At 37.3% G+C, this 16,494-nt stretch overlaps 2 protein-coding genes across 9 annotated transcripts in view; one reads left to right on the forward strand and one right to left on the reverse strand.

The window, feature by feature from the left end:
* The window catches only part of LOC126821978 (uncharacterized), a 73,848-nt gene extending 65,373 nt beyond the window's left edge, over window positions 1-8,475 (forward strand). For both annotated transcript variants that reach the window (XM_050550665.2, XM_050550663.2), the window contains exons 3-4: window positions 5,568-5,685; window positions 7,144-8,475. In XM_050550665.2, coding sequence (XP_050406622.1) covers window positions 5,568-5,685; window positions 7,144-7,779 — 754 coding nt within the window. In that variant the 3' untranslated portion in view covers window positions 7,780-8,475. The remainder of the gene's footprint in view (window positions 1-5,567; window positions 5,686-7,143) is intronic.
* Window positions 8,476-11,667: 3,192 nt separating this feature from the next.
* Window positions 11,668-16,494, reverse strand: part of LOC126821976 (uncharacterized) — a 113,121-nt gene continuing 108,294 nt past the window's right edge. For all 7 annotated transcript variants that reach the window (XM_050550657.2, XM_050550656.2, XM_050550659.2 and 4 more), the window contains 2 exons: window positions 14,147-14,240; window positions 11,668-13,619 (listed from right to left, as the gene is read on the reverse strand). In XM_050550657.2, coding sequence (XP_050406614.1) covers window positions 12,750-13,619; window positions 14,147-14,240 — 964 coding nt within the window. In that variant the 3' untranslated portion in view covers window positions 11,668-12,749. The remainder of the gene's footprint in view (window positions 13,620-14,146; window positions 14,241-16,494) is intronic.

Raw genomic sequence — 16,494 nt, forward strand, 5'->3', positions numbered from 1 at the left:
TTTTATCTCTTAACTGAACATTAATAGATGGTTTTTTTAAACATGAGGAACATGAAGTCATAATGTAGTTTCAGCACATTTCCCTCTTTACCATATTTATCTTTCGTCAAGTGACGTAGGGTCGCTGCCCAACATTCAGTTTCCCCCCACTGTTAAAGAAACCCTACACGCAAGCAAGTTATTAAAATAAATTTGAACCGTATGTTAGAACGGAAATGACCTAGTTTGTGTCGAGTGGATGTTAAACCCAATTTCTCTCTCTCTCTCGTTCATGTGAATAATATACCGTTTAAAACCCAAAATGATTTTCTGTTATGAAAAGCAAGATTATTATTATCTATGATTTATTGGAAGTATTAACGAAATACCACTTGCAAGATTAACCGTTATGGCATACAAAGATGTTAAACGTTAAAAGCAACTATATCTGTATGTTACAAAATATTGTATTGCTCCTTGGTTGGAATTGCAAAAATAGCGCAGTTGAGTTAAAGAATTGCAGATAAGCTGATATAAATTCCTACAGTAAATTAATATGGCTATTCACAAAAACCCGAGTGTTGAAAGAACATGAGTTGAAAGACATTTGTATCAATTTTACCTTAAGATTAATATACACCATAACTATGTTATAAAAACATTTTAAAAAATCTTGTTAAAAATCTGAATCCTGCCTTTCAACACCTGTGTTCAGCTCGTTAACAATGAAGAAATGTGCTTTTATGTTAAGGTCATATAGTTGCCAGGTCATTGATGTTTCCTTCTACTCTAATTACAACTCCCAAGTGATCTTGTATCAATTTGTCAACAGAACTTCGATTTTTTTTGTTTCATCCGAAAAACTAGACATACTTTCTTTGTTGAGGGGCTATTTTAATTGGCTATCGACAGTTTTTTGCTCAAGGATGAAATAATGCAAGTAGTATATCCTGTTAGAATAAAACACTGTTATCGAAACAAAACTAGTTTTATTCTGATTAAACATCACTGCTAAAGACCCCTACGCGCAAACGAATTATTGAAATAAAATTGAACCATGTGTTAGTCCCGAAATGAGCTAGTTTGTGTCGAGCGGACGTTAAACCCCATTTCTCTCAATCTCTTTAGACATCGCAATTGATATGGAATGATCACCTTGACGGAAACAAAGGGTTCGTCAAATCTGAAATTCAATATGTTCTCGGTCAAGACTATCTTACGACACCGCCCTTTCTCGTGATCAAACGTCATTAGTGGAATTCTTACCCTACTCAGTAACACCCGTCTGCTTTGATATCTCTGACTTAAAGAGTTGTTCACACGTTCAGTCTAAATACCACATTGACACCCCGGAACGTGTAATCAGGGCTGTCAAACGACATTAGATTTACACGTACATGAACATTAACATCAAACATTGGTACAGTTGATGAGTTGATACGACGTTGTTAAAAGATTATCTGAAACATTGATAATTTAAACCCAATTTTCTCCTTTAATACACAGTAAAAATTGATTGTTTATGGTGTTGAAATTGTGTTATTCAGAAGAACGCTCTTTATATGAATTTAGCTATATTATTATATATGTTGAAAGATAATTAACTTAAAATTCTTAATAATTACAGTATGTAGTAATTGTTATTGGCTATTACTTTTCTAACCACGGGTATGTGCATGTATTCCTTTATTCCAGTAGCTGTGATTTGCAAAATTGTCACGGACTGTTATTGGATCAACTTATAGAACTTATCAAATATATTGTGCAGCTTGGCCTTGTTGCTGGTTTTTTGACCCTATGTTACCTTTTTGACCCTATTTTAACGAGTAGCTTCTAAAATTACAGTTTAAACTATCGCTGTATTGTAAGTTTATTCTAATCAGAGAATAGAATTATTTTCTAAATGGCATATCTAAAAACGACTTCAAGAAAATGTTGAGCATCGTACAATGACATATTTAATATCTTTTAGAAAGATAATGATATAATGGTATAAATAATATTTGTATATCTTAATTCTTTCAATCAGTATCTGTCTCAACTACTACCAATCCCTCTCCACACAGAGCACTTTCGGGTTAGCCAAACGGTGGACGTTTTTCTGTCAATATATATATATATATAGACCACTTTACAAAATATGACGAAACTTAATGACCTATAACTTGCCCTTTTACAAAAATTGCTTTTGGGGTTTTCGATAAGAATTAAGGAATCCAATCAAGAGTCTTGAAATATCGACCACCGAACTATATTCCTCATCTCTGATAAAGAATCTGTAATAAGGTGATTCAATTAATACGCCAAAGTTCTAAGTACTAATGAAAATAACCATAATTCATATCTTCTAACGTTTGAAGTTCCTACAAAGTAGACAGCACCACGAAAAAGGACTTGTAGCAGAGACTTTCAATTTTATTTTGTCGGAAATTCAATATTTGTAAGTCATCTGTAAAAAAGTAATAGTATAAGACTATATTATATGTCCGATATTTCATGGTTTCGTCTAGAGTTTCAAGATTTATGATGTATTTATCATTGAGCAAATGCTGCCATATATCATCTATATGTCTCCACAGACTCATTCTTATTCATGGTCCATTTCTCCTCCACCATCAAGATCAAACCAACTTTAATTAATAAAGAGACCATAACGCTCAGCTGTAACAGTTTCCAATTGAAACCTTTCTGGGACAGTGTTGGAACTAAGGAAATAATGAAGCGTGTTCAACCGCCAAAAATTTAAACAATTTGTGTGGGATTTTTAATTTGCTATTAGTCAGAATATGTTCCAAATATTGGTCAATTAGACAAACGTTGGAACCAAGGAAAGAATGGAGCGTGTTCAACCGCCAAAATTTAAATATTTTCTGTGGGCGTTACCGACAGTAATAACTTGGCTCAGAATGAAATGAAATGGGGTTTAAGGCCGTACTGTTCTGCTCTGAATTGGGCTAATGAAGACGGGCATACGCCAGACAGTGTGCTAAGAGGGAAATTTTGCCCGGACAGCGGTACTACGGCTTACTCTTATATCGAATTCCAACTTCAAGGGATCTTTTACGTGCACGCCAATGTGTACATGAGACCTTGGTTTTTCGTCTCATCCGAATGGCTAGACAGCTGTCTTTGTCAGGCCCAAGTAATTTGAATGAAATTTTCAATATTTTCATTTTACATTATTTATTTTTGAGCTATTATAGCAAGAATGGTCAGCCCTTTATCTAAATCTTACATAATGTATCTTTAATATTAGATAAAATATATTCCAAATACTGGTAAATTAGACAAATGTCAAACGAGTTTGGATAAAGATCCACAAATTAGAAGATTTGTGATGAATTTTATTATTTTGATCATGCAATATGTCATTCTTCAGAAACTGTAGATTAAAAAAATGACATCATCGTGTCATACAGTGTGTGTGAATGCTATACCTTCTTATGAGCGGCGTATAATATACAGACGTATAATAGAAAATATTAATTGTACATCCCCCAAACAAAAAGAGAAATGGTATGATTGTATTCTGTTGAATATTCGAACAGCAAATTTACAGGCGAGCCACGGTGGCTCAGTGAGTAAGACGTTGGCTCACTAAGCTGGAGGTCTCGTTTTCGATCCCAGCGTTGGCCGAGAAACTTTATCGGGATTTTCCGGCGTGGGTTCCACTTTCTCAATAATGTAGGACGGATGCCCTGGCAAGGGACAACGTATAGTCGTTCGGGTGATACGAACACACGGGGTCTCGTGTACACACATTGACGTACGCGAAGAAAAACCTTAACGGTTGAAATTCGAAATAAGAGTGGACCGCAGAAGTATGTCCGTCTTCATTAGTCCAATCGGTGCAGAAAAGAATAACGTTTATTTGTTTTTCACAAATTTATAAGACGCATGTCCAAGGAATGTTATTAAGCTTGTTGTGGTGAAGGGTACTTTGACTGCAGAATGATCAGAATGGCTTACCAGAACCAGAGAAAGAAGAAACTATTAAATCTTAATTGTGAACTTCCAAAAACAAAATGAGAAATCGTATGGTGGAATTGTGTTGAATATTCGATAAACAAACTAATTATAAACAGCTTTAAGGAATGTTTTAAGCTCGTTGTAGTGTATGGTACGCTGAGTCTAGAATGATAAAAATGGCTGACCATGGAAAGAGGAAACTATTAGATAGTAATGTAATCAAGGTGTAAATCTCTATTTGTTTTTATAAATCTTATCTCTACTTCTCGATGTATCTATCGATGAACATCCACACGGCCGACATGTTTGTTGAGCTGTTGCCGTTTATTTTGATAAGTGATACGAAACCACGGCTCGTGTTTTCTTTGTTCCGAAACTAAAGCGTCATCTAGCGGTGGGGTAGCGAGTGGAGCACTTGGTGCAAGAAGCTATTACATCTGTTTAAACGGTTTTAAACTGCAGGAATCTCAATAACTGGCTTCATTTCATCACTTAAACATTTAACAGTCTGGAATAGTTAGTTGGAATTCTTCTTGTCTGGTACAACCGTTGTAGAAGGGAATCGCTCGTGCATAGCCTCGTGCATAGATGTAAAATAAACAGACACGGGCTCCTGGGGTTCAAAGAAATTCCATATTTTGACTCTTGATGTTCTTACAAAGAGTTCGTACTTCTGTCTTCCCGACCTTCACTTTCACTGCGTGGTTTTCACTTACGGTGAAAATATTTTCCTTCTTACAATTTCCTTTGTCTGACATTATTCTGCATGTTATGAATGAGATTCTTTAGATAGTCTTGTCTAGAATTTGACATCTTTGTTGTTTTCTAATAGTAAATGCAGGAGAACCGCACTCCACGCAAAAACAAAACCGATAAGACAAACCTGCGGACAAGACACACTACATAGACATTGTAAGAAATAAACAACAAATATCAAATGGGTCCGGAGGTCAGCCGTAAACGTCAACTGGGTTGTACAGTCCCGGACCTGTAATAATAAATGCATGCTTCACCCAAAGTGTTGTAGGGCGGGGGGGGGGGGGCTGGCAAAGGACAACGTATAGTCGTTCGGATGGGACAAAAAGCCGAGGTAGCGTGTACTTATTGGTGTGTACGCAAACGAACCATTGCCTTCATAATACACTGCAGTCGGTGCAGAAAAGTAGGGCGTAAAACCTCTTTTATTTTAATTCATGTTCTCTTAGGGGTCAAGAATACGAAGCTTATTTAAAAACAATTTTAAAACAATTACTTTGTGCAATAGACTCTTAACATACACTTGACACAAGCTAGGGCATTTCGGACTAACATAATGTGGCACAATTTTATTCCAATACATCGCCTGTGCGTATACAGTGCTTGGACTAGGTGGAAATTAGCCATTTTTCCTTAAATGTAGGAATGCGACCCCCACAGACAATACAGTTCTGTCGAAGAGAATCTTGTCATCAACTTGTCAAAGACAATATGTTGTAGCCTAATTATCTGATACAGATGATGTGGTGTTTAGGGCATGCTAAGTATCATATTACACTTGTGGGGCTTTTGGATGGCGGAAAATAGTTTGCAAAAGTAACCGAATTTGTTATTCATACCGTCCATTTTTGTTCTATTTTCAGAAAACGTCGTAGAAAATCCGACTTTAGTCCGACTCATCAAACAGCCTTAAACTCGACAACAGACAGAAAATATTATACCAGCTGTATGCAGGGTAATAGTCCAGTAATAAAAAAGAAGGTAGGAATATTATTTTATTGACCATAATTTGTAAAATCACAATTCAGACACCCTGTACTGAAGATAATATGATGCGACACTGTCACGAAGACATCCTAAATTGTAAAAAACAGTCATCAATCACTGACCAAATCTCTATCGTCTATAGATTGTTTAGTTCTTAACCCCTCCCCCTCCCTCCCCCGGCAGCTGGAAAGTACAGCTAGAAATAAATTGATAATATTTTGGAAAAGGAAAATGAAATGGGGTTTAACGTCCTACTGTTTCGCTCCTAAACTGGGCTAATGAAGACGGGTATACGCCATACAGTGTGCTATGAGGGAAATTTTGCCCGGGCAGCGGCGCTACGGCCTACTCTTATATCGAATTCCAACTGCCAAGGGATCTTTTACGTACGCGCCAATTTGTACAGGGGACCTCGGTTTTTCATCATATCCCTACGACTAGGCAGCTGTCCTTGTCAGGCCCTCCGTCATGCATTACTGACCTGGGGAAACCACACCGGATTTGGAAAAGGCGTTGGTCAATTAGTTAAAGATACATTATGGGAGATTCGATAACGAGTTGGCAGTTCTCGCTATAATAGTTAAAAACTAGATAATGTAAAGGCAATTTGCTGAAAATTTCATTCAAATTGATTCACTATGAATCGAGAACTAAGCGGTTGAAATTTCCGGCTAGCCTCGATCATCATTACTAAAGTCTGTACGATAAATAGCATAGTCTCGATTATACATTTAATCGTTAAATCGTGAAGGAAAGTTATGCAGTAAATCGGCTCATAATCCACTTAAGATCGCAGGCTAGCGATGCCATCTAGAGTTGATTATGGTCTGGATAAGTTAATTAATGTCTAATTAATAATTTAGATAACATTTTAGGCCAAAAGAAAGACCTGCAATAAACAGATTTAGCTCTTGCATAATGTATGTTTAACTATGAAATGAAATGAGCTTTAACGTCCTACAGGTCACTTTTATTTCAATTTCAAACTGTCAAGGGTTCTTTTACGTGTATGCCAATTTGTAAAGGATACCTCGGTTTCTCGTCCCACCCGCGCGACTAGACATTGTGTATTACCAGACCCTTCGCCATGTACCACTGACAAGTAGAAACCATGCCGGAAAATCACGAGGAACTTTCTCGGAAAATACTGGAGGGCGAACCCGAGACCGCCTGATATGGAAGTCAGTGCCTAACTCACTTAGCCACCACGGCTCCCTGTTTAACTATACTTCTTTCGGAAGCAATGGAACACGGCATATATTTTCTGCTTTGTGCAGAAATATTAGTGGCCCATATTCACAAAAGTTCTAATCACAGGAATCTTAAACAGTTCAGTCTAAAATGATAACTGGCGGTAAGTTTTAACCAATCTGAAAGTTTCTTGAATACTTAAGAAATTGGTATTACGTGTTTTAGAATGAATAAATCATGATATTTGTTTATAATTTACAGGGAAAGAAAGACAGTGGCATGGATATAATGTTATTAGATCGAGAAAACTTCCAAAATATTTATACATCTCCCGAATCAATGTCAGCCGAACAACTTGTAGTGGACCAAGAATACCATGATACATTAAATCAACAACTCATGAACATAGCCAAAATGGCGGAGAACCAATTTTCTAACAGTCTCAAGAAAAGAAAAAGTGAAACAAATTGGACATTTTGTGACAATCTCCCAGGAACGTCATCACGTGATGGGATGACCAATTCTCAATCATCCGATCGAGGCAAGATTACGAACAGGCTGTCACGTGATAGTAGTTTATTTTCAAACGACTCCATAAAAGGGTCGGCGTTCAGGTTATCACGTGACAGTAGTGTATTTACTCCGGAACTACTTAAAAAAGATGCCACGTATGAGAGCATCCCGAGTACATCTCGTGCTAGTGTGTATTGTGACCCCGTGGACATTCGAACGGTATCACAAGACAGTGACGCAGACGAATACGAAACTGAGGCAAGTTTCGATCGTAAGACCAATATGGCGGAAGCATCAAGTAGTGATACCTTTTCTAAGAATGATTTTAGTGTTAGGTTTGATTCATCAGATGATCTGGATACTAAATTATTTATTAAAAACTAATTCGTGCGCTCTCCGAGTTCGTGTTGGGGCTTCAATGTAACATACTGTATTTATTATTATTGTTTTATACTAATTTGTCTATATTAAAAACAAATCATGGACAGACAAATCGTCTGGTCTTTATATTTTTAGTGTAATATTATCAACAATCATGGCATGTGCTATGTATTTTACCCTGGAAATAGTGTTTGAAGCAGTGGAATTGGGCTGTTTCAGTGTACAACTTCAATACAGATACTTTTGGCAGTATACATCGGATAAAAAGTAGGAATTAATGAATGAAATGAGGTTTAACGTCCTATTTTTCTTCTCCAACCGGTTAGAGGACAGCGTCTTTCTCACTGAGCCACCGCGGCTTCTTAAAGAGTAGTTTTTAATCCCAGCAATCCAGGGCAGTGGGGTTTATTGTCTTGTTTCCAGACATTGGAACTTTTCTTCAAACATCGACTAACGATTAGATATACGTCAATATCAATATAAATCATATACTAATGTCGTAAGACCTTGGCTTGTGGCATACAGTGTGCTATGAAAGAGATTTTGTCCGGATAAATCGATATAGCTTACTCTTACTTTGAATTTCAGTTGTCAAAGCTTCTTTTATATACATGCCAACATGTACACTCGACCTCGGTTTATCGTACCGTCCGAAAGACTAGACACTGTTGTTTGCTAGGCTTTTGAAAGTTACACATCGTAAACTCAGTCGTGTCGTGCTGAGTAAATTCCTGATAATGAAATTTCAATAAAAAAATATTTCTCTTGACGTCTTTCTTAGAATGCATTTCTAAAATACCTTCTTCGAAAGCCAGCCATCACCTAAAAACTTATCATTCAGTTTATCCAATTTCCTGACAGGAAAGGTATTAATTAAAGTATTATTTCTTGTAAGCCACTAAACATCAATATCACAAAATCTTCAGTTCTTGTTGTACGTTCTGTAACCGGTCTTAACTTGTAATTACCATTCCATGTTAATATCCGTGCTATAAAGAAAATTCCATCATCTTGAGACATTCTAATCGACACGTGTAATTGACACTTGTTCCCTCGTGTAGTTAATGGGTCACGTGAGACCACGTGATTTGGTCACCAGGTGGCGGGGGCCAATCCAGCCTCGACATGAGACCAATTTAAGTTGAGAAAGGATCAGATTTTAATGGATCGTGTAGTCAGTGATTAAACGTCCATATCTCGCCATCGATTTTAACATCACTATCTGTACTTGTAACCTCAGATTCTGATGGATTTTCTATTAACCTTCAGCGTTTTTTTGTTGCACTTTTATTGGCCAGTTTGATGCATCAACTGGTGTTTAAAATTTCTGAATGTCAGCCATGTTAAGGGTCAGTTGAGTGTATTTACAAGCCACTTCATCATGAGCAGAAGTCAATGTCAGAAATTGCACACGTACCCGCCTATCCACATCTAAAACCATAATTAGCTTTCTATTTCCCAAAGCCATCTTCCTTAACGTCGCTGTACAGCATTTGCCAACTATTTAACATCAAATTATCAACGGTAAATGATCACCCGTCTTGGATGCAAAACAAGAGGTCCACCAAATAACTCTAGTGTAGATTACTTTTGACTATATCCCGTTTACATTGTCTGTAGAGGATGTCGAATGTTGACAAATTTTCAATTCGTCACATCTTTGGAAATCTGTATTGAACCATTTTTGAACTGACATTCAGAGACTTTAAAGTTCTCACTTCTAGATCATTTTATAATGAATGGTAAGTTCTATAATATATACTATATTCATGGTATATGAAAAGGGGTTGTCGGCACTCTACTTTTGGACGTACATACGGTAGGTTTTATTGCTATTAAAGCAGTTCAAGTTGAAGAATTTTGCCTGGATAGCGGCGTTGGCGTCTATAAAGCTTCGTATTCTAATGGTCAAGAAAAGTTTATACTACGAATTTGTACACAATAACTCGGCTTTTCTACCATCCCAGGGAGCCACCGTGACTCAGTGAGTAAGACGTTCGCTAACTAACCTGGAGGTCCCGTGTTCGATCCCTGTGTTGCCCGAGGAACTTCATCTGGATTTTCCGGTGTGATTCCCCCTTGTCAGTGGTGCATGACGGAGGATCTGGCAGGGGCAACGTATAGTCGGTCGGATTGGACGAAAAACCGAGGTCCCTTGTACACATTGGCGTGCACGTAAAAGATCCCCCGACAGTTAGTATTCGAAATAAGAGTAGGCCGTAGCGCCGCTGTCCGGGCAAAATGTTCCTCATAGCACACTACATGTCAGAAGCCCACCGTCATTATCCCAGTCGGTGCAAACACGTGGGACGTTAAACTCTATTTCATTTCATTTTAGGCACGCTTTCTCTGGTGTCCCCATAGCCGCTTCCAACTGACAAGTGAGATCTGGGATTAGAAAATATCTAAGCTTCTACTTGGACCACACCGCGAGTCTATCTTGTACCTTCAGTGACCGAATCAAACAACACTGGCGGGCTCCAACCCAAAATGTACGGTATAAAGTATGTGGCGCGTTTGGCAGCCCAGACGAGTTTCTGGACCTTTCATTTGTTCATGAATATTACTAAGTTTAGCCCAAATGAAAATACTGCCGAAGAAAAAAAAGTAAAAAAAAGCAAGCCAGGATCGCCATAACGTGAAAAGAAGCAAACCACCCAAGCCTATTCATTGATACATGACCGCCTGCCTTACGAAATATTCGGGCGTTTCTAATACATTTTTTGGCATCCACAGGGAGTCACCTGCAGTAAAATCAACATTTTCACGTAACATATTTACTATAAGTTTCAGATGGTTGTTGTAACAAAGAGGAAAGAGTTCTTCTCTGCGTCATTCGAAATTTTTTCTAAAGGTCAATCTTGCCTAAAGTATCTTTCACGGCATTGCTTGAAAGAGAAAAAGATTTAGAGTGCTACATTATCGCAAGTTAATAATACTAATGTCATCCGTTCCGTTCCTGAACACCACGCGTAGAAATCCATAGATCGCAATAAACCTTTAATTAATGCTATTTGATCGTTTTGGCAAAAAATATTCATAAAATAGTTTGGAAAACCACACATAACCAAGACTCAATTTAGGCGATCGGCGCACAACAAAATTACATAAATCATTCTTCTAATCAACTATTATTATAATGAAATGAAATGGGGTTTAAAGTCCTACTTTTCTGCACCAACTGGGCTAATGAAGATGGACATACGCCATGCTGTGTGCTATGTGGAAAATATTGCACGGACAGCGGCGTTACAGCCAAAAGGATTATTCTACATGCATGCCAACGTACGGGTGACCTTTGTTTTCGTCCCACCAGAGCAAATAGGCGCCGTTCCTTGACAGACCCTTCGTCCGGCAACACTGACAAGCGGTAACACTGGAAAATCCTTACGCATCGAGCCATCGTGGTTTCCCTATGAAAACAACCCACAAGAACACCCCAAATGCTAAAACGAAATGGGGTTTAATGTCCGACTGTTCTGCTTCGACTGGGCTAATGAAGACGGCGAACGCCATACAATGTGCTATGAGGGAAATTTTGTCTAGCTTCGCTTAAGTCTACTCTTATATCGAATTCCAACTGTCAAGGGATTTTTCACGTGCTCGCCAATGTGTACACGGGAACCTGGTTTTCCGGCCCATCAGAACGACTAGACGACTGTCCTTGTCTGGCTCTGGAAAATCCCGATGAACTTTCTCGGCCAACACCGGGAGCGAACCCACGACCTACAGGTTAGCGAGCAAGCGTCTTACTCACTTAGCCACCGTGGCTCCCACCCCAAATGCTATTAGACATTATGTCCTATTTTCAACGGCGCCCCTTCATTTAACGAGACAAGTTTTAATTTGTAATAAATATTTATTCATGTGTTTACATGTTAAATTATTATATATATAAATCTATTATACAAATTTGATAGGAAATATATATACACAATACTTATATAGATAATCATCTTCATCATTTTCTATTATATATTAATATAATATATTATCTTATATTCGGAAAGACTTTGGTTGGCGTTATCTTTTAATAACGGTAAATCTCTTTTGACTTATTTGTAGTATTATCCTCCATAAAAACACAGAATTCTATACGGTCGAATATAATTCTGACAAACATCCTGCTTAGATTTTTTCACGAATTCTGAACACATCATACACGTTTCTGTAAAAACTCTAGCCATTCATTTCAAATACTTTTATAAAAAAACATTGGATATGGAAAATAAAGTCTGATGCCATGGAACATAATTATATTGATATGATCAATGAATATTATGAAATTAGCTCTTAATTAAAATAAATATTTGCAATATTCACATTCACTAGAAATTATAGCAGTTTTAACAGAAATTGTCCTAAAATCTATATTTACGAATAAGTCAAATATTAATTGTATAATTTTGTGAATTATACTTGAGTTAAAGGAGAAATACAGACTAACTCCTCTAGGTAATTGGTAGCTGAATAAATAAGTCATATAATAATAGTAATTTCGATGTTTTTTTCTGCTGTTTTATCTGCAGATATGATAATAAACGAATGCTTCGTATTAAGAAAATAAAGCAGTGTTATTATAAAGAAACTATACAGTTTTGATATGCACTTCACTTTCACAAATAGGCTTAATTGCAGTTTCACATTACACTAAATATTACACATTTTATGCATTTTTAAAGTGTTCATTCACCGCGTTTTATGACACGGTATTTCGTAGAGATGAAATACTTTTACACATATGACGAATTAATAAAAGCCTAATACACTTATGTAGTTTTTTTCTGAGCAAAATTGTTTTGGTTATAAACAGAAAACCATTACGATGTTCATACATACGGCACAAATCAATTATAGCACTTGTAAGACTAGCGATCACTCTTCAAATAAAAATACATGTTATTCGTTTCGTTTCGTTTCATATTCACAATCTTATATTTTCACACGCGTGTATTGTCCAGTTTCTTTTTTTGTCATGCCTCTGAAGAGAAATAATCTGCATGTATGGCTGGAATTGGTCTTCTGTCGGAACTATCTCGCGCTGATAATCTATCACAAGATGGTGAAAATTGCATTTCCGTTCTACTGTGTCTGTTTGAGTTATTACCCCTGGACGGAGTTCTCCGACGGCCATCTTGAAATCCTTGTGAATGTCGCGGATTATAGTGAATAGTTACACCGGAAACGTCGTTTGGATTATTTCCAAATTGTGTTTCACCAGACAATGTTTGTGTACCGCGGTCACTCAGATCCGTATCACTTCGATCACTGCGATAATTATTGTCAAAGGAAAGTCTTTCAGAACAACCACAGAACGGCATCATTTCCCTGGAGTCTCGTGAAAGTCTATGACCACTCTGAGATCTACGCGGTGGTGGCATCATGTCACGCGGTACTCTAGGGGGGTGACATCCAACCTCTTTAAACATGTTAATAAGTTGCCGATCGTTCCACGGGGCATTATACTGACGACCTTGTTCATCGAACCATATCTCATCACCGGGATCGTCGTTATACGCACTGGCTGGATGACCAAAGCTAAAACGAATTAGATCCTGAGAATTACGGTTACTGTGTCGCGTAGGAACACAAGCGATTTCTCTTGAATGTCTGTGACACGGCTGACAGCCATAATGAACACTTTGATCATCGATGTATTCATACACTGGCGATTGCCCACCGGTACTGTGACTGGCACAAGAGGACGAATTGTCTCCATCGGGTAGAATTCTATAGTTGGCAAAATGACAGTTGTTTGGTAATGGAGGCAAAGGCCGTCGTAACAACGGATTTTGGTTTGGATCAGCATGGAAATGAGATGATGGCGGAATGTGATTTTGTGGCTGAAATAGACAAATAAAAACCCCAAACATTAGATTTAAAAAAAGAGAAGTTCATAAAGCGGTATACAATATACCAGGTGTACATATACAATGCTTATACCTAAAGGAGAGAGAGAGAGAGAGAGAGAGAGAGAGAGAGAGCGAGAGAGAGAGATGGGGTTTAACGTCCACTCGACACAAACTAGGTCATTTCGGGACTAACATATGGTTTGATTTTATTTCAATAATTCGCTTGCGCGTAGGGGTCTTTAGCAGTGGGAGGAAACCGGAGGACCCGGAGAAAACCCACGAGGTTGGACAGGAATACCAAAAGGAAAGAAATACGTAAATATGAAACGTGATATTACAATAGACAAAATATTTCATCACAATTTTTTAAAAATAAATGGACAACAATAGAAATTATTTTCTAAGCATTGAATTAAGAAATATACGAAATCTGGGTAAATCTCCATCGGCGAGGGTTTCGCCAAGGGTGCCTCATTATATCTTAACTTTTTATATAAAGTATAAATAACTGAACAAACCTGTCTTCGACTACTGACTGAACCAGCTGTGAACATTTTATCACCAGGACGAGAAGGATGGGGTGGGCTCGATTTCCTCTTACATTTTCTTTTCCTAAAAACAAATGAATAAAATTATCAGAATTAATTTAAATCTACATGTAGCTGTGTTAGACAACTGGCATCAATTTTTGAATAAAGAAATGATACCCTGAGTATGCATTGGATTGCATTAAATCTAGATCCGTTCGGAAATAGTCTAGTATCAATGTTTTAGAAGCAGACGCAATCGTACATGTTTTTCCCAACAATATTAAATATAAATGGCTCATTAGGAGCTGGCGTTGCACAAACATATTTATTAGGCTTATCTAATGTTGATCTACATAAGAAAGTATGTGCATAAAAAAATGAACCGAGATAAGCAGCGTGCTAATTCTTCATTCTAATGAGTGAATCAAGTTGACAGGCAGAATCTTGAAACTTGACATCTCTGAATAGCCGGACAGCTGAAGTAACAACGGGCCCCATTCTTTGGCTTGATGCCGTTATCAGTGTAATTGTCGTGTAGGTAGAAGTCAGATAAGAATGTGCAAAGAGGTATTTTATCACCTTACTTTCGATAAACGTAACGAATGCAAACGCGATATTTATGTGAGAACATAGTTGATGATGTATTTACATTGGTATACATATTTACACAACGCACCAATCCGGCTGTTACAAAATCTGGATATAACATTGACCAAACTTTGTCTGGCAAAACGATTATAATTTTGGCCGATCACCAAATTTCAGTGTCTTTCTTTTGTGTTTAAATCATCTTGAAATTCGTTTGAAAGCGGAAGAGTGTGTATCGGTTTGAAATGACGATCCGTCTGCGATAAACTATATACATGTATATAGCTCAATAAATGCGGTCTGGGCAATGATGTTCTGTGTATTTCTTGCATCAGTGAAAGTGAACATTGCATATCCGATGTTTCCCCGGTAATACACGACATTAACATACCTTAAACGACAGCATATCATTAAGACAGTCCATTATATTGACATATCCCCTGCTGATTTCTAGAGAGATATTTCTAGATATAGTGCATGCCAACAATTCTCCTTGAAGGATTTGTTGGTTAAAAATTTTAAATTGATTTTAAGCACATGTATAACTCGGAGATTTAATAAATGTTTTATGAAATTGTTTTATTTATATGTGATAAGTTTATTTTGCAATAATATTTCCAATTGTGAGCACTTTTAATTTTCTTGTCCTGGTAATAACTAATTCTAACAGCAGCAATATTCACGAAAACCTGTACTAAGCCAATTTTAGATAAAAGTATCGCATGCATAACATTTTATAATTATGTAAAGTGACGAAGAGTGAGACAAAGATGTGATGATTTATTTAACTGGCCAGTAACACTGTCCGGCGAAAGCAAACAAGGCACGGCATCGCAACGCGCAGATTTGTAAAACACAACACTTTCAGGAGTATGCGCGCAGTGGTCGGCAGAGAGAGGGGACAGAGATAGGGACCATCCAATAAAAGGTGAAATTAAAATTACGCTTTTTAAAATATGAAGTTACCGATACTTAATTTGGATAAAAGTTAATTTTATACGTTTTATATATAAAATGTCGCTATTTCTCATATTTCTGAGTACTAGGCCCTAGACGGGGGTCGGTGGAGAGGGGAGGGGGAGATACAATGAAGGAGTTGGCACCAAACATCTGCACAACACTGAGCACAACACTTCGACGACTACGTGACATCACCAAACATCTGCATACCACTGAGCACAACACTTCGACGAATACGTGAACAACTATTCATAATAATAGAGTGCACGACCTACATTTACAAAATGGAACCACCTAGTATGTACTTTATTATTTTTAGATAAAGGGAAACAATAAGTCAAGATAATGAACTCTTAGTCGACTTCCTAAAATAATTTTCACATAAAAGTCGATTTTAAAATCAGACATTGTTGGCACCACGTGTTAGTTTGGTTGGCAGTTACAATCTTGTCTGTACTTCATTTACTATATTTAGAGAAGAAAGGGCCATTAATCAAACCTGTAATCACGGGGATTGAAACTCGAGATAACCAATTACAGAACAACACACAACGCAACAACGTCGTTAAATGTCGGCCGACAGGTCAGAGGTAGAAATTAGAGACATGGGCAGATAAGAGGTTTTGTATTGTCTTTGAAATAAATAAATTAGGTCGTTTAAAATGTGATGGGTCAGATCAATGATTCTCGAACACGCGATAAGGTGGAGTTTACTACCTTTGAAGATTCTCTTCCATGACCATATTGTTAATACTTCTAATTATAACGGTACACGGGCGTAGAAAGAT

The sequence above is a fragment of the Patella vulgata genome, chromosome 5 (assembly GCF_932274485.2).
Source record: "Patella vulgata chromosome 5, xgPatVulg1.2, whole genome shotgun sequence".
Taxonomy (NCBI): Eukaryota; Metazoa; Mollusca; class Gastropoda; family Patellidae; genus Patella; species Patella vulgata.